The 23,510-nt window shown below is 41.2% G+C and overlaps 1 protein-coding gene across 8 annotated transcripts in view; it reads right to left on the reverse strand.

The window, feature by feature from the left end:
* LOC131225196 (protein GFS12) overlaps nt 1-22,752 on the reverse strand; it is a 32,713-nt gene extending 9,961 nt beyond the window's left edge. For 2 of the 8 annotated variants that reach the window (XM_058220668.1, XM_058220667.1), the window contains exons 1-12: nt 22,544-22,749; nt 18,384-18,418; nt 18,199-18,270; nt 15,900-18,116; nt 15,106-15,433; nt 13,595-13,810; nt 13,397-13,469; nt 13,061-13,266; nt 12,897-12,959; nt 12,516-12,724; nt 12,289-12,400; nt 11,651-12,172 (exon numbers count right to left, since the gene is read on the reverse strand). In XM_058220668.1, the coding sequence (XP_058076651.1) occupies nt 11,651-12,172; nt 12,289-12,400; nt 12,516-12,724; nt 12,897-12,959; nt 13,061-13,266; nt 13,397-13,469; nt 13,595-13,810; nt 15,106-15,433; nt 15,900-18,116; nt 18,199-18,270; nt 18,384-18,418; nt 22,544-22,672 (4,182 nt within the window). In that variant the 5' untranslated portion in view covers nt 22,673-22,749. Of the gene's footprint in view, nt 1-11,650; nt 12,173-12,288; nt 12,401-12,515; nt 12,725-12,896; nt 12,960-13,060; nt 13,267-13,396; nt 13,470-13,594; nt 13,811-15,105; nt 15,434-15,899; nt 18,117-18,198; nt 18,271-18,362; nt 18,419-22,543 lie in introns of those variants that run through there. The other 6 variants (XM_058220671.1, XM_058220672.1, XM_058220670.1 and 3 more) reach the window with 4 other exon arrangements.
* Between the last annotated feature and the right edge of the window lie 758 nt (nt 22,753-23,510).

Raw genomic sequence — 23,510 nt, forward strand, 5'->3', positions numbered from 1 at the left:
GGAGGAAGGCCCCACAACCAATCTGGATCGACGGCGACATCTATGGAGGACCTCCTAGTTAAGGGGCTGTGCTATGGAGCATTGGCGTGGACCTGATCATCATGTGGATTCCACCATTGGATCTCATAATCGTGGCCCACTACCCTGGATGATCTAGGATTTTGAGTTTTGGTTATTATCATTATTAGAAATATCATGAACGGTTTTGATTGTGTTGATTAGTTGCTATTTTTGTTACTTTGTCTCTAAGTATTAGTGTGTGCACATGGCGCGGCTTTTGGGGCTTAGGGTTTTCTTATAAATAGGCAGCCCCTTGTAGGTTATTTTTCATTGAAGTTTCTGAATAAAATTCTGCATTTTTTTCTTCTCTATTCCTCGGAGTTGAAGGATCTAATTGGGTGCGAAACCCTCCCTTCCTCGAAGGGTTAACTACCATGGTGCGAAGCCACAACCATCCAAAATCGTCCCCACCTCCTACACCCCAAATTCATCATCCCCCACAGCCTTCTCATCTTCAGATTTATCTTTCTTTGCACCCAAATTCTCTTTTACAACAGATTTTCAGATTTGGCCCACCAGAGGGCCGAAACTTCGGCGAAGCACCAAGCACATAGCAAACCGCGGATCAACGTGAAACTTGGAGTGAGGGTGGACCTTCCTTGGCCGACCAACCCCTAGCTGGCCATTTCCAGTTTCGTGGGCCCCACACATGTGCGGACAGAGACCCACGCACGTGCGTCTGGACTGGGCTGTTGTCCGTATGTGTGGACTATCTTAGGTTATTTTCTCTCCCCTATTTCACTCCTCTCTCGCCTTAAATCCCTAACCCTAACCCTAGATAATCCTAAATTCTAACTTTTTCCAACTTTTGCAAACCCTAGACTTTCCCCAAATTGAAACATGGTGAATCTCTTGAATTGGGAAATAATCCTTTGCAAGAATGAATGAATCTTACACTCCTTTGAGCATTTTTGGTTTTTAATTTTATTTGATCCAACCCTAAACGTGTGTAGGCTTGGACCCCCGTAGATTTCCCTTGTTGAATGTTTGATCGTATGTGGGACGTGAAATTTTGTGATTGTTTAAAATTGGTATGATCTAAAGCTTGAAATCTTGCATGTCATATTTAATTTCATGTCCTGGATCAACTAAGATGCATGGTTCATGGCAGGAACTATCTTCTCTAGATAATCTTCACTTTGCTTGTTCTACATATGCAGAGGCATATAAAAGAAGATTTGAGAAGTAACGTATCTTTGAGTTATTGGCAAGTTTTAATACTGAATTCGAACTTGTTCACGCTCAAATTCTTAGATCACCCTCTTTACCATCACTTAACAGTGTGTATGCCTTATTATTACGTGATGAGAAGTGTCAAACAGCTATAAGATCACCTTTTGGCTGAAGGGTTCGCAGGCCATAGGCTGTCGTGCAAGCTCAGACTCCTTAAAGGAAAAATCAAGGATTGGAAGGCCAACGAATTTAACAAAAGAGAGAACGAGACCGAGACCCTTTTGGTTTAACTTCAGCAGATAGATGTTTACAATGATGGCGAGGAGATTTCGGTCGAAACATTATCCAGACGTATCCAAATTATTCAATCTTTATCTGCTCGTGCTTTGGAAGATGAACTTAACTGGAAGATCAAATCTAGAGTGAAGTGGCTCAAAGAAGGTGATAGAAACACAAAATACTTCCACAATATCGCCAATCTCAGAGCTCATGGCAAAGCCATTCATAGCATCATGGTCGGAGATAATCTAATTGAAGATAAAGACGAGATTGCGGAATGTGCTGTCGATCACTTTCGATCCATTCTCTCATCCAATGGTTGGTCTAGACCTCGGCTTGATGGGATCGCGTTCTCTGTCCTGCAACAATCGGATTCTAAAATGCTAGAGGCTCCTTTCTCGGTCGAAGAAGCGAAGGCAGTCTTTGCTTTATCAGGGGATAAAGCCCCAGGCCCTGATGGTTTCACTCTGTCTTTTTTTCAGGTTTTTTGGGATACGGTTCATTCAGACATTATGGAATTCCTGCATGAGTTTCATGAGAGGGGGAAAATTTCCAAGAGTCTTGGAGCTTCCTTTATTGCTTTGATCCCAAAAGTGTCAGGTGCGTCATCTTTTTCAGAATTTAGGCCCATCAGCCTCATCGGCAGTCCCTATAAAATCCTTACTAGAATCCTGTCTTCTAGACTTGCTGCTGTTATGGGGAGCCTCATTGCAAAAAATCAAAATGCATTTATAAAAGGGAGACAGATTATTGATGGGGCTTTGATCGCTAACGAATGCCTACATTCCTCTCACAAATCTAGAAGAAAAACCTTATTTTACAAACTGGATATCGAGAAGGCTTATGATCATGTTGATTGGGATTTCATGTTGTACTTGATGAAGCGTATGGGATTTGGGGATAGATGGCGAAGATGCATCAGCTCGTGTGTGGAGTCTGGGCATTTCTCTATCCTCTTAAATGGTTCTCCTCATGGTTTCTTTACAACCTCTCGTGGTCTTCATCAAGGGGACCCTCTTTCCCCCCTCCTGTTTCTTCTGATTGGAGAGGCTTTATCTCAAATGCTTCTTAGAGGACAGGCTGCTGGGCTGTTTACAGGTGCTTTAGTCGCGGACGTTGTATATCCCACCTCTCACATACAATTCGCTGATGATACCCTAATCATGATCGAGGCTGACGAACCCTCTGTTTCCAATCTCCATACGACCCTCGGATATTTTGAGGCAGTCTCGGGTCTTAAGATTAATATGGCTAAATCAAAATTATATGGTGTGAATCTCTCGGATCAGGCCCTGAGTGTTTATGCGGAATCTCTGGGATGCGCTTCAGCCTCCTTCCCCACCACTTTTGTCGGTCTCCCCCTCGCTGTTGGTCCTCCCCCCTTCGGTCATGTGGGATAAAATTGTTGCCAAAATTCAAAAGAAATTGGCAACATGGCAATGTCGCTATCTGTCGCTCGGAGGTAGAATCACTTTAATTAAAGCAGCAATGTCCAATTTTCCTCTCTACTACATGTCCCTTTATAGATGCTCGGCTGCTGTTCTGAAACGTATTGATGAGCTCAGGAGAAACTTTCTTTGGTGTGGCAAGGACAATCATAGTAAATTTCATTTAATGGACTGGAAGGAACTGTGCTCTCAGTTCAGGTATGGGGGAGCAAACATAAAGAATCTTAAGATAATGAATGCGGTTCTTCTCAGCAAGTGGATTTGGCGTTTGGGTACAGAATCTGACGCTTTGTGGAACATCATCGTTAAAGGAAAATACGGCTCCTCTGCAGGTGGCTTGTGGACAAGTGACACCTCCCTATACAGAGCTTCCTTTGTCTGGAAAGGCATTCTTTGACACAAAACTAAGGTGCTATCTAATATTCGTTTCAGCTTGGGAAGCAGATCAAGAATCCGGTTTTGGGAAGATTAGTGGTTGGACGATAGCACCTTGAAAAGCAGATATCCGGCCATATACCGTATTGCAGCTAATAAAGAAGGTTCGATCGCTAGTTATTACTCCATCTCGGAATCCAGTGGGAGTTGGAATATTGTCTGTGTTAGAAATTTGTGGGATTGGGAGGCTCACGAATTTGTAGACCTTCTTCGTTGTCTCTCCTCTATCTCTTTGGACTCTTCCTCCCCTGACAAGCTGATCTGGAACAGCCACAGGTCCGGCAAGTTTTCAGTCAAATCATTATATGCGGCCTTGCTTCCCACCCCTGCCCTCCCGTCGCAGATTTGCCTATTCATATGGAAATATGGAGCTCCCCCTAAGTTCATATGCTTTAGTTGGCTCGCTGCAAGGAACCGAATCCTTACTATTGATAACCTCAGGAAGCGTGGGATGCAGATTGTGAGCATCTGCCACTGCTGCATGCGAAGCGAAGAGACAGTCGATCATCTCTTCGTTCATTGCCCCTTTATCAATCTCGTTTTATGGAATTTCTGGCCAAGATTTTATTTTACGGGATGCTCCCCTAATTCCGCTGCGGCCTTGCTTGCAGCTTGGCATGGTCACAAGCTTGACAAAGTGAAAACCAAAATTTGGAGATTGGCTATCATTGCAATTTGGTGGGCTATCTGGATGGAAAGGAATGATAGAGTCTTTAATGACACGCAGGCTACCGCTAAATCAGTGGGATCTTATGCAAAAAAAGTTGATTGTCGAATGGGTGACTAATGTTGTGGGTTTGAAAGACATTAATCTTCTTTTCCTAGGTGTCTAGTTTTTATGTTGTGCCTTTTGGCTGCTATCTCAGCAGTCCTTGTTGTTTTATTTCCTTTTAATGAATTTCTCTTGTTGATTTCAAAAAAAAAAAACAGCTATGAGATCACCTATGGTTGAGAAATCAGCTTCAGTGACAAGATTCATAAACTTTGATAACACCAATGCTAGACGTGGACGAGGTACAAGAAGAGGTTGTCGTGATGGTCGTCGTGGTCCTGGTCCTGGTCCTAGCCGTGGTCATGGAATGGATCGAGTATGTCCTCATCGTGGCAGACATGGACATGTGGGTTGATGCAGGACATGAAAATTAAATATGATATGCAAGATTTCAGGCTTAAGATCACATTAGTTCAGAAACAATTACACAAATTCCATATCCCACATGAAATCCAAACATTCAATTAAGGGGAATCTATGCGGGTCCAGGCCTACACATGGTAGGGCTGAATCAATAAAAATTATGAACCAAACGATACTCAAATATAAGAAATAATCATCTACACATGCATAGTAATCAGTCCCTAATCCAAGGGATTCAGATATTCCAATTCGAGGAACCCTACGGTAAGAAAATGGGCATAAAATTGGAGATTTGAGTAATTTAGGGTTAAGTTTAGGGATTTTGGGTGAAAGCGGAGTGAATGAGAGGAGAGATACGAACCAGAAAAGTACCGCACGCGTGGACAACAACAATGGCCCAGACGCACGTGCGTGTGATCCCGGCCGCACGTGTGCGGGGCGCACTATTCAGAAAAAGGCCACCTTGGCCCTGGTCGGCCAGGGATGGACTTCAAAACCCCCAAATATCAGCTCGATCCAATGTACGGTTTGTGCATGGTGCTCCGCCGAAGTTTCAGCCCTCTTGTAGGGTCAGATTCTGAAATTCTGCTGTGGGGAGGAGAATTGCTACAATAGATGATTAATTCGAAGTATAGATGATGGGGTGAGATGAGAAGAAGGGATGGTAGAAGATGGGTAGTAGAGATGGTGATGGATGGGGGCAAATCGGGATAGATGTGGCTTCGCACCACGGTAGTTAACCCTTCGATGAAGGGAGGGCTTCGCACCCAATTAGGCTTCACAACTCAGAGAGTAGGAAAACGCAGAATTTTTATTAATCTTCAATAAATCAAAAGAACTATAAGGGGTGTCTGTTTATAGGAAAAACCCTATACCCCAAAACTCGCGCTATGTGCGCAACCTATTACTTGGCGATGAAGTAAACTAAAATAAAAATCAATCAAAGAAATCTAAAGCGTTCACGATGTTCTAAATAACATAAATAAGCAAAACCTAAAATATGAAATCAATCCGACTAGTGGGCCGCGATCATGAGATCCCATGATGGGCTTTTCTTGGCTATCGAGCCCACTCTCTTGAACCAAAACTCCATCTTCTAACTAGAAAGCCCTCCCTGGACGTCGTCATCGATCCAGATCGACGGTGGGGCCCTCCTTCTGACGTACGTGCGTAGGGGGCGACCCAAAATAAAAATCAATCAAAGAAATCTAAAGCGTTCACGATGTTCTAAATAACATAAATAAGCAAAACCTAAAATATGAAATCAATCCGACTAGTGGATCGCGATCATGAGATCCCATGATGGGCTTTTCTTAGCTATCGGGCCCACTCTCTTGAACCAAAACTCCATCTTCTAACTAGGAGGCCCTCCCTGGACGTCGTCATCGATCCAGATTGACGGTGGGGCCCTCCTCCTAGCGTACGTGCGTAGAGGGCGGCGTGAGTGCGCGTGATGTCCCCATCAATTCTTTCCAGCTGCAAAGATTTCGTCACTGGCAAAATAAAACTCCTGAACCGCTCCAAGATATCAGGATCAAGTCTTTGAAGCTCCTCCTCAGTGAGCCACGTGCTGTCTAAAGTTGGGCGTGACTTCCATTTAACCACGAACTTCTGAAACCCGCCGTCCGACGTTGAAACTATCTGATAGTCTAAGATATCCTCTATTTCTTTTTTGGGTGTGTGAAGGTTATGTATGGGAGGTAGAGGCTGGAAAATGAGTCGAGAAGGATAGGTATGGAAGGTAGAGGCTGGGAAGATGGGTCGGGACGAGTAGGTATAGGAGGTAGAGGCCGGAAAAATGGGTCGGGACGGGTAGGTATGAGACGTAGAGGCTGGAAAAATGGGTTAGGAAGGGTAAGTATGAGAGGCAGAGGCTGGGAAAATGGGTTGGGATGGGTAAGTATGCGACGTAGAGGCTGGAAAAATGGGTCGGGAAGGGTAGGTATGCGAAGTAGAGGCTGGGAAGAAAGGTCAGGAAGAGTAGGTATGGGAGGTAGAGACTAGGAAAATGGGTCGGGAATAGGCCATGGTTCAAGGGATAAATATGGGGAATCAGGATGGGTGGGCGAAGGGCCGGACAAAGTATCAGTGGTCCCCTTAAAAGTAACTAAATCCTCCACATCGGATGTGAAACTAATTCTCATGGAAGGTGGAAGATCTACCTCATACACATCGAGACCGTTTCGTTTTGTAATTTTGAAGGGTCCAGCGCTACGCGCGTGTAACTTACGAACGACCCTCGGAGGGTACCGCTCAAGGCTGATGCGGACCATCACGAAGTCCCTAATATTGAATCCTTTGAAACGTTTATGCGAGTCTGCAGAAAATGTGCAATGTTCATTATTAGTCATGATCTTCTGCCTGATTTTTTGATGCCATGAATGAATGTGATGCGCAAAAGACTGTAGACTCTGACAGCCTATGGGACAGTGACATAGGGACAAGATCAATAGGTTTCCTAGGTTTATAACCAGTAATGACTTCACGAGGACTTAGACCTGTGGACCTATCGACAAAACTATTCAACGTAAACTCGGCTGTAGGTATTACGGTGTCCCATGTTCTGGTGTGCTCTATATCCCTCCTAGGGGGAGACTCACCGGTAGATCATTAGGAAAGACATCACGTAACTCATCCATTACTGGAATGCCCTCAGTGGGTGACTCTACACTAGCCTCTGGTGCACTCTCTCCAGCCACAAATCTGCACACGTTGTACCCCTCAAAATAGTGGTCTTGATATCTCTAATGGGGTGGGTGCACAGGTGCACACCCATAATTGATTCCTTGACCAACTCCATTCATTGGTCTATCCTACAGGCCACCTACCTGAGATTGAACATCTACCCCAATGGTGGGGTTTGTCCTGGCGATGGTCTTTAGTCGGGTAATGCGTACATCAAGCTGTTCAAAGCATTGGTCCATTTCCAAGCGCTTAATCAGAAACTCCAACTTCTGAGACAGCTTGTTTAGTGACTCTTGCAATTGTTTCATGTTTAGTGTAGGGTACCAACCAAAATTCAGCAATATAATTGTCAAAATATAAGATTTTTTATTTTTTTTTTAAGAAACAACCTAGTTTCTAAAAACGAAAAAGGAAAGTTTTTAAAACAAGTTAGGAAAGTTTCTTAAAAAAAACAAAAAACAAATTAGGAAAGTTTCTAAAGAAAAGCAACCTAGTTTCTAAAAACGAGAAAGGAAAGTTTCTAAAAACAAATTAGGAAAGCTTCTAAAAATACAAATTAAAAAAGTTTCTTAAAAAAACAACCTAGTTTCTAAAGAAAAGGAAAAAAGGAAAGTTTCTAAAAATAAAAAGTAAGTTAGTTTCTAAAAAAGAAAAAGGAAAGTAAACTAGTTTCTAACAAAGAAAAAGAAAAGGAAATTAGTTTCTAAAAACAGATTAAGAAAGTTTCTAAAAAAACAGAAAAGGAAAGTTTCTAATCCTAGAAATAGAAAACTATGTTCTAAAATAATTCAAATAAGGGGATAACAGAAAATTTCAGCAGCTTATGTCAGGGTTTATGGACCTCTAAATAGCCATATATGATGAGAATTGATGCGTAATGGACATAAACAATCAAACCCTACACATGTAATGAATTCCCCTACAAGAACCCTAGGCTTTGATACCAAATTTGATGCAGGACATGAAAATTAAATATGATATGCGAGATTTCAGGCTTAAGATCACGTTAGTTCAGAAACAATTACACAAATTCCATATCCCACATGAAAGTCCAAACATTCAATTAAGGGGAATCTATGCGGGTCCAAGCCTACACATGGTAGGGCTGGATCAAAAAAAATTATGAACCAAACGATACTCAAATATAAGAAATAATCATCCACACATGCATAGTAATCAGTCCTTAATCCAAGGGATTCAGAAATTCAAATTCGAGGAACCCTAGGGTAATAAAAGGGGCATAAAATTAGAGATTTGAATAATTTAGGGTTAGGTTTAGGGATTTTGGGTGAAAGCGGAGTGAAAGAGAGGAGGGAGACAAACCAAAGAAGTACCGCATGCGTGGACAACAAAAATGGCCCAGACGCATGTGCGTGTGATCCCGGCCGCACATGTGTGGAGCCCACTATTCAGAAAAAGGCCACCTTGGCCCTGGTCGGCCACGGATGGACTCCAAAACCCCCAAATATCAACTCGTTTCGATATACAGTTTGTGCATGGTGCTCCGCCGAAGTTTCAACCCTCTTGTAGGGCCGAATTTTGAAATTCTACTGTGGGGAGGAGAATTGCTGCAATAGATGATTAATTCGAAGTGTAGATGATGGGGTGAGATAAGAAAAAGGGATGGTAGAAGATGGGTCGTAGAGATGGCGATGGATGGGGGCGAATCGGGATAGATGTGGCTTCACACCACGGTAGTTAACCCTTCGATGAAGGGAGGGCTTCGCACCCAATTAGGCTTCACAACTCAGCGAGTAGGAAAACGGAAAATTTTTATTAATCTTCAATGAATCAAAAGAACTACAAGGGGTGCCAATTTATAAGGAAAACCTTATACCCCAAAACTCGCGCCATGTGCGCAACCTATTACTTGGCGATGAAGTAAATTAAAATAAAAATCAATCAAAGAAATCTAAAGCGTTCACGGTGTTCTAATAACATAAATAAGCAAAACCTAAAATATGAAATCAATCCGACTAGTGGGCCGCGATCATGAGATCCCATAATGGGCTTTTCTTGGCTATCGGGCCCACTCTCTTGAACCAAAACTCCATCCTCTAACTAGGAGGCCCTCCCTAGACGTCGTCATCGATCCAGATCAACGGTGGGGCCCTCCTTCTGGCGTACGTGCGTAGGGGACGGCGTGAATGCGCATGTGCGCGTGATGTCCCCATCATGGGTTCTTCACGGTTGGCATGTCCTCGTGGTCAAGCAGCCAATCCTTTTGCCTCTAATAATAGGCCCATGCACGCACACACCTAAAAGGATTTACACAAACTTCTTGTTAGGATTTACTCTAACACCTTTGCTCCTGTTGTTAAGATGAACTCTGTACAGGTGATCATTTCTCTTACTGCAAATATGCATGGGCCCCTACATGAGGAATACTTTTTTGAATGGTAATTTGACTGAGGAGAGGTGTATATGCTTCTTCCTAGATTTGCTTAAAAGAGGATGAAAGGAAGGTATGTCATCTTAAGAAGGTAATATATGGATTTAAGCGGGCTTCTCAAGCGTAGTTTGATAAGTTTAATTGGGCCTTAATTCATATTGAATTCATTCGTATTCACCCCGATCATACTGTGTTTGTTAAGAGGCATCCTTTTTTTTTTTAAGATTAATTTTATTAGAAGGCCCAAGGGGCACGACTAAGAAAATAATAGAAAGCAGACAAGAAGAAGAAAAGAACCAAGAAGCAACAAGACAAAAATACAAGAACCACGCCCCTAATTAGGAATCGCACTCCTTAATCAACGAAAAAACTTTACACGAGAGAAAGCCCATGAAATGGCTAGAGTCCCTGAAGCACCTCTTATTTCTTTCCCACTTAATACTCCTGCGAGCAACGCAAGACGCCAATGATTTAAATCTTTGTGGATGATGTCGTTGTTATAGGAGATGATGTTAATGGTATTTCTAAGTTGAAATTATATTTGAGCAAGGTGTTTGACATCAAAGATTTCGAACCGGTAAAATATTTTCTTAGAATTGAAGTCCCTTGTTCTAAAAAAGGCATCATTTGGTGTCAACAAAAATATGTAGATGAAAATATGCTATTGATTTGTTAACTTCAACTAGTAATCATCCTTTCAAACCTATTGATTCTCCATTGGAAGTCAATAAGAAGCTCAAGGCAGATGATGGAGAACTTCTTTATGGTCCTCGCATATACCAATGCTTGGTTGGTTGATTGATGTATTTAACAATGACTCACCTAGATCTATCTCATGCAGTGATTTTGGTTAGTCAATTCATGCATGCTCCCCATTTAGGTTACATTGAAGTAGCTCGCTACATTTTACACTACATTAAATCCCCTCCAAGAAGTGGCAATCTTATTTAGTTGTCTTAATAATCTTGATATTGAAGGATACTCTTATTCAAATTGGGCAGGTTCCCCAGATGATCGATAATCTAAAACAAGCTACTATACTTTTTTTTCGGCGGTAGTTTAGTTACCTAGAAGACTAGGAAGCAAACAGTTGTTGCCTGGTCTACTGCTAAGTATCGTGCTATGGCAAATACATTATATGAAATTATATAATTGATAAGCTTTGCTACTAAATTGGGATTGACAATCAAGTTGCCGTTCACAAAGCTTCTAATCCCCCATTTTTAATGACAAAACAAAACATATTGAAGCTAATTGTTACTTTATTCATAAGAAGGTTGTTGTTAGCATTATTTCCACTCCTTTTGTTCCATCTTTTGTGTAATTAGTAGATATCTTCACTAAGGCTTTTACTATAGAAATTGAACGACGTGTTCTTGACAAGTTAGGCGTGATTGACATATATACCTCAGCTTGAGAGGGAGTATAGGTGTGTGTGTGTGTGTGTTTTTTTTTTTTTCATGGCCTTGTTGGGCCCATGAGCTATGGGTCTTTAGTTCTTGGTTTTTTAGGCTTTAGTAGTTTATTTCTTATTTCCTTATTTGTCATCTCTTCTCTCTTTAGTCACTCTTTTGCCTTGAGGGCATATACGTAATTGTATTTGTACCACATCCAACCCCAAGCACTCCTTTTCTTCTCTCAAATTCTTTTCTTCTCTAACAAGTATAACTACGACCGCTCAAAAAGGAAAAAAAAAAGGATACGAAGTATAACTAAGATGTAATTGTAATTGACGTTTCATTAAAAAAAGTATATTCAAAATTCAGCATTCTTCTGTTAGGTAAGCAAATATCATCTCAGTTTCTGAAAATTTTGACCTAAAATATCATCTAAAGCCCCAGTGTGTGAGCCTCTCGCTTTCCGTGTGCGCATGCATATTACAGCCAATTTAATAAAGCATGTGTTTCTAAAACTCATAAAGAAGAAGAAGAAAGAACATTGGCTTTATTATCTGCTTCTAGGCTTTCCAGCAGACAAATGGCATGGGTGAATCTCTCAAAAGCACCAAATACATTGGGCAACAGGCAAATGAAAGAAGCAAACCTCCTCATGGCCATAATAACCAGAAACACAGTCCATTCTTGGCAATTCCCACTTTTGAACGGTTCCCTTGAATCCCGGACCAACTCCTCCTGTGAAAACTGTACATTCATCATGGCAAACAGCTAAGGTTCTCAGTGCCCCAGGATGTGCGCGTACAGAACAAATAATCGAAGACCTGATCTTCCAAGGAAGTTCATCTTTTAGGCCCCCAATGCGACTAAGAAAATCTGGTCCATCCCAACTAGCAGCAGGGCTAGGGAACCAGAACCATGGCTCACGTTTCCCAGGACCCAACGTGGCTACATGCTTGATGAGTGGAGTTCGTTGAGGATCATCTGGTGGCTTATAATTCATCGAGCTCTTGCCACCTCTAGCACCCTGTGATTGTGGTATAGACCACCCAACACCATTCAGCAACAGCCTAGCTGGGTTGTATTCAGAAGTTGGAATTTTGCTGAAAATGGGCCTTTGAGCGTTTATGCTTTCAGCAGCATTTTTAGATGTATCCCCTGTATATTCCCACTGCACAACAAGCCAAGAAAGATGACATAGAAGAAACAGTAATCTGCAGAAACAAACCAATACAGTTTGCAACAACAAAGACGAAACTCATAGTAGTCCAAAACAAACTAGCTCACCTTCCAATTGTGAAAACGCTGAAGGTACTGTTCTAGAAGCAACCATGTGGCACAGCACTGGCGCAGTTTCTCTATACCTAGAAGAGATGCGAAAAAAGGATATAAAAGCAACCTGTAAAAAACCAAACAACCTCAGATATCATGATATGATAATAATGCTTATAGTGCTATTAATTCACAGTAAAAAGGCTTTCTAAGCAAATGACTGAATGTTAAATGGCACCTACACAAGGTCCATGCGATTTCCAATTAGAGCCTCTTCATCTATCTTTGATCTGGAAAATTTTAGGCTTCTGCCCGAGGAACCAGCACCAGTGGTTATCTCCTGAGAGAATGCAAGTTCACCGAACAGCTCTTTAAGCTGTGGCAGGACATGTAAAGCTGAGAAATCTGGTCCAATCCTCTGACAAACTGCAATCAGTGTAGTCGCAGCAACCTGCCCCGAAGAAAAAATAAATGATAATTTCAATGAAAGAGTAGATGAGATTTGATTTTGTTGTGTGATCAACACAAGAAGATGCCATGCAATGACATACTGCAGAAACCTACAAATTAAAATGAGCATGACATGTGAAAAGGAAACATCTAAACCAAGATAAGAATCATACCTGAAGCACAGGAAGCTCCAGATGGACCTGCGTAAGAACCTTAACATGGAGGCAGATTTGGTCCTGAAACATACAGAACTTGCATTATCAATAGCAGGAACGGTTTCAAGAATAAAATGAACATGCAGTGCACTGTACTAGAATAAAATCAACCAAAACAACACCTGGATCAGCTCCTTGAGGACCACCTCCCTTGGCAACACTGCAGCCAGACCATCTAAAGCTACCAGACTATCGATCAGTGCTAAAGAGTTCCAACTCTGCAGAGGTTCGGGCTTATCAATGCATGAAACATCAATACAAGAAACAATAACATTCCTTAGCAAAGGTAGAAGTTGCCTGACAACAAAGTTCTCTCCCAGAAGCCCACCTGGAAAAGCCAATAAAGAACACTGACATAAAAACCATGAACAAGGAATAACAAAAAAAAAAAGAAAAAGAAATGATAAACCAGCAATACTCCCTAAACATAAATAGAACATATAACGGACTGAAAATACCAATTCTAACCAGGGCATCAATTCCATCAGTGCAGATTCCTTTCCCAAAACAGTGGATTAAAGGCAAGATTGTCTGGATCAGGATTCAAAGGTTAGTATTCCATAAACCAAATTTCGTCTTAACCCATTTTATAGATTGATTAGATCATAGAAAATCAAGTATCAACAATAACGATGACCATATGAGCAAATGCTAACCTGGTTAACTGTTACAGGTATGCCAAGTTCTTCGCAGGAGCCAATCAGCAGCACGGAAGCTGCCGAAGCTGAGTTCTTATGAGGTGAAACATATAAATTTGAGATGACCAACGGATGCATTTTCTCCAGATACGCATGCTTACCCACCTGCTTCCATACCTCACGCACAAACGAGTTTTGGAGGAGCAAAACCTTAAGATGAGAATAGTCAGTTGCCTGCAGGAAAAAAAAAATGACTTGTTAGGTAAGAAACTTACGCAATTAAGGTATTTTATTTTCCACTGCTCAATAACAGTTGAATTATCAGGCCCTGATGCATTCAAATGTGAATAATGTCCTCAGGTACCCATAGATTGGTCGGACAGACTACTGATCTGATGGCCACACTTTGGATGGGGAACTCTGAAAGAACTTTCAGATTGAAGTTCCTAACCACCCTATCTAAGCCTCTTTTTTTTCATATTGCCTTTTTCCTTGCCCATCTATTTGTAGGTCATGATGAGACATGGCATCGTAATGGCTGATACAACCGTATCGTATTTGTATTCGTCAGATATGATGTGCAATACTAGTCTGAATCGGATATTTCAAAAATGCAAGTCTGAATCAATCTGTCCACAAAAAAAAAAAAAAAAACCCATATCAACCTGACTGATACGGCCCAAAAGGCCCAAATTTGAAATTTATTTTTTTTTCCAAACCATTCTCAGTTTCCTTTTCTTTTTTCATTTAAATAGGAAGGAAGCTTAAAAAGTCATTTCAGACTAGATTTACATCTATTTGGGGATCAAAGCACAAGATTGGAGAAGGATTCGATGAATTAGAGTAAAATTAACCATTATGGGAAAAATTGGAAAAAAGGGTGAACCATCACTTTTTCTTCTTGTTGTTGTTGTATTTCAATGTAATATACCCTAACCCACTAAATCATTCTCCATTTGCATTCAATTAGGTTCCATTAGGTTGACTTTCAATAGATCAAGCCGACAAACAACATTCTCATCAAAGAATGGTTTGATACACCATTATTTATGTACTTTTTTTTTTAGAGATCCATTATTTATAAATACAAAAAATAATAATAATAAATAAAATAAAATCGTATCATTTTTTTCCCTTTTTTCTAATATTTTCCTTTATTATTTGGCATAAAAAAAATAAATAAAATAAAATTTGACCGATGTGGATATGATACACCTGTATCATATTGACTTTTCGTTGGGCCAATACAGCCCCCAATACCGATATTCAGAACTATAGATGTAAGGATTAGCAACTTTCAATATGGCATATTTGTGGGACATCTCCCCTCCGCGATGAGCCCATCAGATCAACAGTTTGAAGACTAAACCATGGGGTCCACTTGTACGAAACAGATGCACTCAGAGACTTTTCGTGTCCCAATGCATCAGGATCCAATAATCCATTCAGAAACAGATAGATGATGAAAACTGAAAAGAAACAAAGAAGCTGTAGAGTAATCTAACTTAATCATAGATCTCATAACTGGCCTGTAGAATTTTCTGCATGGCAGGTAAGATCAGAGTCTTTATTGCTTGAGGTTTCAAGCACTTCAAAAACTCTATCAGCAAGTATAATGCTGACTCGGCCTCAACATCCGATAAAGAAGCCATGATGAGTGGTAAGCAATAGGGTGCACACATCTCTGCAGCAAATGCTCCCATGGATTTCAGGGCTCCTCCTTTTGCAAACTTAGCTGCATACTGAAGACGTGAGCCGCTTCTCGCCAAAAGGTGAAGTGGCGCAAGAAAAAAATATGCTGACCTCACTGTTGCAGGGAAATATGGTGATTCAAGCAAACATTGTGCTGAAGGCCTCCTAATAGAAGAGAACAATCAGATATTATTACGTGTGGTGATAAAATGCAACATAGAATAAAACTGTTGAGAAGAAGACAACAAATAACCATCCACTTCATAAAGTCCCAAGGGGGGAACCATGGCCTTAGACTGAGAGCTTGGTTTATTAGCATCCAAACACCTGTAAGTTTTTTAAGTTGTGACTTAAAGTATGAAAGTCACTTACTATCCTGTTTGGATGAAGTTGTAAGTCATTTACTTCTGTGTTTGTGTAACTTATAAGTTAGTTATAGATATTTTTAAAAAAAAGTGCTGTTCACAGAATATATTTTCTATAATTTTTATTGCAATTGCCAACACATACCCACGGTTCAAACGTGGCTCCTAAAAATATGACTACAAAAACTGCCCAATTTCTTGATTTTTGTTATATTATACTAGCATTCAAAAGGATATTTATCATAAACTGCACATGAGTACCTTACCTCTCCCAATCTCTTTGGATGGATACTTCAACAAGCAGTTTAGCATGGGGAGGAAGCTCTTCGATCAGTCCAGGTAAAATGCTATTCTCCCAGTATGCAGCAAAAGAGACTGGATTGTAAAGTGGCCTGTTCAAATACATTTCAGCCAGCATGCAACCAACAGAAAATATGTCACCTGCAGCATCTTGAGAACAGGATCCCAGAGATGGTTTCTGCCTCCACAGTAATAACTCTTGAAAGCCCATAGAGACGCTGTCATCAGCTTCAAGATATTCAAGAAGGCTGCTTAAATCAATATCAGATACCTCCAAGGAGTCACCACGTGGCACACTTGGCATCTTATTTTTAAAATGCTCATTTGTCAGCTCTTTTTCTCTAGAGGTGTTCTCACCAAAATTATCTTGATGGAATGTATAGCAGGGACTCAAATTCCGACCATATTCACAAAATGAAATTGCTTCTTCCAATTTTCCCAAATCATTGGCCTCTGTAAAGAATTTCTCGGAGGCCACCTGTATAGGATCCGAAAAATCTTTTGATACCAGTTTGGAATTTATTTTGCTTTGGTTTCCTTGCAATTGACAGCTAAGCGGTGCAGGCTCTGTTGAGATATAATTTGAGTTTGGCTCAAAACCTCGGCGCATTGGATGTGGTCGAGTGAAGAGCTGACGGCGTCCCATTGACTTCGGCATCATGGGCACTGCCGTGGGCAACATAACATTCTTTGCTATAACAGCAGCTTCACCAGACATCTTGTATCCAAACGTTATGTCAAACCAGTGATGAATTTGTCGTGAGACACGATCACTTTCTAAAGCAGCCCGATGCAAGGAAATAAACTCTTCTGGACTGCTTGCCCATGCAGGTACAGCCAGATCACTCATCCCAGAATGAAGAGATATGAAAATTCGAGGGTCACTATAAAACTCAGGAATACATTCATCTGGAGTCCATTGGTAAAGTCTCTGCATATTTGCAGGATACTCGTTGGGTTCATAAACTGAACGAACAGCTGAACGCAGTACACTCAAAGGTAGCCTTCTTGCTTTATAACTGCAGACTGCCAATTCTGAAAGGCATTCATCCGAAACATGATGTGGAATCTCAGATGTTGAATAGGTGAAATCCAACTGCTCATCGCCTTTTGCTAATCGCCATTTGCTCTTTCGAAGGTCTCTCCAACCAGCATCAGAAGTTTCATCAGGTATCACACTAAAATCAATAACCCAGGGCATGACTATATGAAACGTGTGGTCACCCCATCTTCTCCCAGCTAATCTGTTTAATACAAGGAGGTAATCATAGTTACTCAATTCACCTTTCCACCACCGCTTGAAATCACAGTGCCAATCTGTAGAAGGTGACAGTTGCAAATCAGCATAAAGGGATTGAGAAGGACAATTTTCCATGCAGCATGTTACCCTTGGCGGAGATATGGAAGGCACTTGTTTATTCATCGACCTCAAGTTTCCTTTTACTCGTCGCTTATCAGACATACTAAGCCAAGACCAACATGAATCTGTCAACATTATATTGGATGGGCATAGATTGCCATGGGTAACCCCTAGACCATGGATGTATGCTAAGGCAGAGAGTATTTGGTAGATTAAAAATCTAATATGCCAATCAGACTTCAGTGCCTTGGGACTATAGTGCAGAATATTTTCCAGAGTATAAGGAGGTTTTGGATACAGTAAACTGATATATCCAGGCACTTTTAGCATGCCCAAAACAGGGGCTATGTTAGGATGCCTCACGCACCCAGCAATACTGCCCTCAGTAAATGAGGGCAGTCCAACTAAACCAAGAAAATTTGCAACATCTTGATCTGTTTGCTTTCCCTCAATGAGGAGATTAAGTGATGACATTATATGATCTTCAAGACAACCAGATAAATATTTGTGAACAAGGTCCTCAATTGTGGAGTAGGAACCAATGCCAACATAAGCAACCGGAGACAATGCAGCAATTGCCCTTGAGCATGAGTATATGTGGGAATAACTAGTACTGGAAATTTCAGACTCCACTACCGCTGGGGTTGTGCTGCTGAAGTTGACCGAGCACTGAGGATCATCCTCTGTGAAGGCCAGTGACACAATCTCATCATTGAGAACTCCAAAACTGGCTTCAGCCGGGCATTGACCAATATCTGAAGAAGGTGTATTATTCTTTCCATATGTATTGTTATCCTTGACATTTTCGGAAGGGTACCCATCCCTGCAAACAGGAGGATTAGGTCATATATAGGTCCATAAGATCTTAAATATTCGACTGCTAAAGTAGAGATCAGAAGTCTCACACATATTCTGACTGGCACTCATCTTCATGATTTGCTACTACTGCCAATACTAATTGAGGCGAAATCTCCTCGCTGAAAGTAATCATCATAAGTGAAGAATATTGTCATGGGATAAGCACAGAGTTGACATAAAAAGAAAATAACAATTGAGAATATGACAATACATGAAGAATCTAAAGAATTACCATACTACTTTGTCTCCTCCACTACTCAAGCCGATCTGCATTACAAAGTGAAGATTTCATACACCCGTAGCAAAAAAATAAAGAAATAAAATCAGAGGAATTAAACAGCCCCAGAGAATGAAATAAATCCCATCTTATTATAGCCATATAAAATGCAAGGGAAAAGCATACCCCAACGATGCTCGACGGAATAACCCACTAAAGAATTGAATATCCACATGATAAGTATAGAGATCTGAATTTTTAGTTAGTTTATTTGCAAGCAATTTGGCCTATGGTTGGAATGGGTGGTTCTTCCCGTAGAGAAAGAAAGCAAACAAACAGAAATGCCCCTGTACCTCACCAAACAATCTATCCAAACAGGGATGGGCACTTGTTGGACAAATATCCAACTCCATCTTGAGGGTTGAACTGTATGTACTCGTTATAGGATACAAGTGTCAAAATGTGGATCTCATATAGTCAAAAGTAAGGGACACACTAGAGCCAAAAAGTACAAACTATGGTAGCATTAGATGTAAGTCCCTAAGAAAGCCACCATGCATGCCAAATATGGTTGGCACACGACTCCATTGGAGTCGGCTAAAAAGGGCCCTCGCCACACACAATCAATAAATCTCTACAGTGCAAAGTTGCTTATCCTAGTTTTAGCTTCTTAGCTTAGATATTTCACTTCTATTCGGCCATATTGTAGCAAGTTCGAATTCCTTAATTTAACTTATATCCATTACTATTTAGCGTCATCACTACAGTACACCATAGGAGTAGATTAAATATCCACAACCTCCGCAGTCGGATCCCACCGATCACCAATTTCTTACTTGGTAGATCACACCGGTCGCGTCCTGCAGAATCCACACCTCGATTGTTCTGTCCACACAGGCAGTCGTAGGTGATTATTTTGTTTCTCTGCTTAGTTTACTTTTTCATTCGTTGATTGTACTACTCACCTTCTTTGATTAATGAAATCAGTGATTTAACCTTAATTTTTAATCATATCCATCCATCATCGCATTACTAAGAAACCTAAAAACGCTATCACTGTTGAAAGAAAAGTCCTTAACGCATGGCAAAAAGATCTCATTTTGAAGGACTAACTCTCCCCTTCTAAATCGTCTGATCGTTATAACATCGATAGCTGAACAGTTAGATCAACCTTCATAGGTCCAATCTTAATCCGACTAGTTTAGCGCCTGAGGTCACAAGTGTTCAATCGATTCGAATCAAGCATGACTCTGGCAAGCTCGGCACTATCCCTAATTACACACGATTGACCAAATTTGAGCTATTCAAAACACGTGTGGCCATGCATCCGAATTGAACAACAACAATATATGCTCGTTTGGCCACCACTTACGCGACTGTCAACTCATGATTAGGGTTGTGTTAGTATGTGCCCTATGATGAGTTCAGTCTCTAATTCTTTTCTTGGAGAATCCACTCATAATGAGTGGCTCGGGCCGATCGCTCAAACAAGTCCCAAAATACATGCCTTCAAACTTATTGCGGAGCTCGAAGTCCATGTCATCAAGGGTGAGTTTGGCAAATTCAGCCTCAGGAAGAATCACGGAGCATTGGTTCTTAGCTCTCTTGAACCTGGCAATAAATCACTCGGCTGATTTGCCAAGTAACTGACGGAGTCTGGACAAATCAGTCGTAGAAACTTCAGGCTCATTCCAGTGAAATTGCAAGTGAAATCTCTCCTCCATCTTGAGCCAAGTCTAGATTGAATTAGGGTGAAGATTTATGAACCAAGTAAAGGCCGCTTCTATCAAGGAGTTACTGAACAGCCTAAGTTTCAAAAAGACATGGGTTGAAACTTCACCACACTGCATAGTGAACCAACTGATATGCTCAATAGTGGTTGACTCGCATTCCTCGAAAAAGAGTGAACTCAAGGACCCTAAACCCCCTAGGCAGTTCAAAATATTAATCGACCTAGTCAAGAGAGGGCTTCTAAAAGATTGGTTGAGCAGCTCATCAGTCGTTAGGTTGGACACCATATTCTTGTATAAGTCTTGTGATATCATCACAGCCGAGACAGCATTGCGGCTACGCAAGATATTACTTTTGCGCCACTTGATTTCTAGCCATCAGGGGTTGAGAGATAAGAGATTAGCCCTCAGGCATCTCAGCCCTCTGATAGCCCTGTTGTGTCATCGGCACCACAGGAGGTTGCCCCCTTAGGTATTTGGCTCTAGGATAGTAATTTTACGACAACGGTGGCACCGGTGGTTTCCCCCCAAGCTAATGGTGCCTAAGTGAAATTGTCCCCTAGGAATATAGACATTCTAGGGATATGCAAACTCTTGTTGGCCGTTTCTCCTTATCGCCACTAGAGGTGGTACATGGCTGCCTTGGGGTTTGGCTCGACTAACCCTTGTGAGGGGTGTAGTTTGTCGTTTTGCGTCTAGTTCCACTGGGGAATTGTTAGCAGGTTGAAGGTTTACTGACGTCGAAAGTCTCTCAAAGAAACCTTCGATCAATCTGGCAAGGCTCTCTGCATGGGCCCTATTGCCTTCTACGATCTACCGCAAATCTCCTCACATCTCGAGGATATGATTCACGACTTCTCCTACAGTAGCACTCGGTTGAGATGAGGATCATGCATCAATGTCAACGGCCTCGACTTATTGTCTCTTATCTTGTGTCTCTTCTACAACCGCAGGGGGATTAGTAGCCTTTTTTGATCTACCAACCATATTGCTGCACTAAGAAATGCCAAAAGAGCATACCGTGTCCCCCCAAGCGATTAGGAATTATACGCAAGCCATATATTTATCCACATAATTTTGGCATCTTGGCCATAACACAACACCGTTTATTTTGGTGCCCTCTTTTTGATCCACATAATAAATATAGAGATCTGAATCTTTAGTTAGTTTATTTGCGAGCAATTTGGCCTATGGTTGAATTGGTGGTTCTTCCCATGGAGAAAGAAAGCAAACAAATAGAAATGTCCTGGTACCTGACCGAACAATCTACCCGAACAAGGATGGGCACTTGTTGGACAAATATCCAACTCTGGGTTGAACCATATGTACTCATTACAGGATACAAGTGTCAAAATGTAAGTCCCTAAGAAAGCCACCACGCATGCCAAATATGGCTGGCACACGGCTCCCCCCCCCCCCGGCCGGCGTATTTCTTCACGTAAATCAGAATTTTTACTAGATGAATGAGAAAAAGATTAGTAGTTCCAAATCTTTATTTGATGAATGAGGTTGGATTATCAGTACAGTTTCCATTAACAGCTTATTTGATGAATGAGGTTGGATTAGCAGTACAGTTTCCATTAACAGCTTACATGGTCTCAAAGAATGGAAGCTAACCAATCAGAAACTGGCATTCAGGACCATAACATCTTATTAAAAAAAGTTGGACATTTACCAATGGCTGTTCTTTGAATTTGGGTATCATATACAGCTCAGAAGTCCAACAGTTCATGAAGTACAACTACAGACGCGGATTTTCTAACACAGCAACAAGACATCAGAATTATATGTTGGAATCCTAGTATAACTGGGAATGTTAATCTCGAAGGGAAGTACACAATAGTTTAGTACAATCCCAAAGCAGTCCTTTTATATCTCTATGATTAGCAATCCCAATCTTAAAATTAGACTTGCATCCCAAATTTTGTTATTCAACTTAGCACAATTCACTTAAAATGACAGACTTATTGGCCAGGACCATCCACCCGGTGGGCCTTGCCATGGATGTGTTGTTGTAGAGAAACCAGACCAGAAGAAAATTCTAGCCACCTGGTTTCACCAGTTGATCATCTTCACTTTTTAACCGTCCACTTGAAGGCCGCCAATCGGGCAGATAGGATTACCCAACATACTCGATATATTTAAAGCCGCCTATCCACTAGGCATTGATCAAATGGACCATCCCGACTCCTGATCATCTACTTATGCAGCCACTGTGGGCCCCATCATCGATGAACTAACCCATGTACGTCAAGCACAACAAAGTGGAATTCGATTCAATGATCCACTCTAGAAACGAAAAACAATGGCATATATTACACCAAGAATCTGAATGACCAAAATTCAGTTATTCGATGAAATGGAATGCAAGCTAAATACGTTTTCCAACAATTATCAATCGAGTCTTGTTTGGAGTAATTTTCAAACTAAAGAAGGGTATGATACCTGTACGACAGCCCGAGAAGCGAATGGAAGAGCAGAATCGGAAATCCCGTAACGAAAGATGAGTTTATCCGAAAAATCGGTTTGGATTCGTTGCTGCAAGCATTCCAAGCACATCTGATCTTCTCCCATTTTCCTCTCTCTCTCTCTCTCTCTCTCTCTCTCTCAATTTCCCTCCATTTTCTCTCTCTCCACAAAAGCTGTTGGCAGCGGCAGCGAAGAGAGGGCGGAACGCAGGTCTTGGGTTCGAGAGAGGAGGAGAAATTTACGACTGTACGACCCATTTATGGCCCATTTACGAGACCAAGCCCACCTCATTTTACCCTGCAAGAATAAGCCCCAGCTGTATGGACGCCTAGCCAAAGGTCGAAATTGCCCCTACTGGCTGGTGCTCGAAGACGAGCGCTGACGCTCCTGGAACTCCGAGTTGTACGAACGGTTCAAAAGAAATCAAAGTTACATGGCCCCACAGTTATGTATTTATTATATCCACAACGTTCATCCCAAGATTACTTCGGAGCATTATAAAAAAAAAAAAAAACATATCCAACGATCAACTGGACCAGACCACAAAGATTAGCAAAAAATTGATTTTCACCATTGAAACTTTTGTAAAGCCCACCGTAACACTTATTTTCCATCCAATCTATTCGTAAGGTCACAGAGACCGAGATGAAAAGGAAAAATAAATTTCATAATGATCCAAAACTTCGGCGACCCCTAAAAGGGTTTCAATGACATTAAAACAACACGGAAGCGAAAGACTCTAAGCTTAGCTACAAAATGTTATGGTATAGTGGTTAAGGAATCAATTCACTTCATTTCACGGTCATTTCGCTTAACTTCACGGCCAATTCAATGCATTTCATGGTCAATTCCTTTCATTTCACTCTCATGTACCCAAAAATGAAGTAGATTCAAAGTTCAATGTGACACATAATAGAAAACAGTGGAGATTGAATGCTTACAC

This window comes from Magnolia sinica, chromosome 14 (genome assembly GCF_029962835.1).
Source record: "Magnolia sinica isolate HGM2019 chromosome 14, MsV1, whole genome shotgun sequence".
Lineage (NCBI taxonomy): Eukaryota > Viridiplantae > Streptophyta > Magnoliopsida > Magnoliales > Magnoliaceae > Magnolia > Magnolia sinica.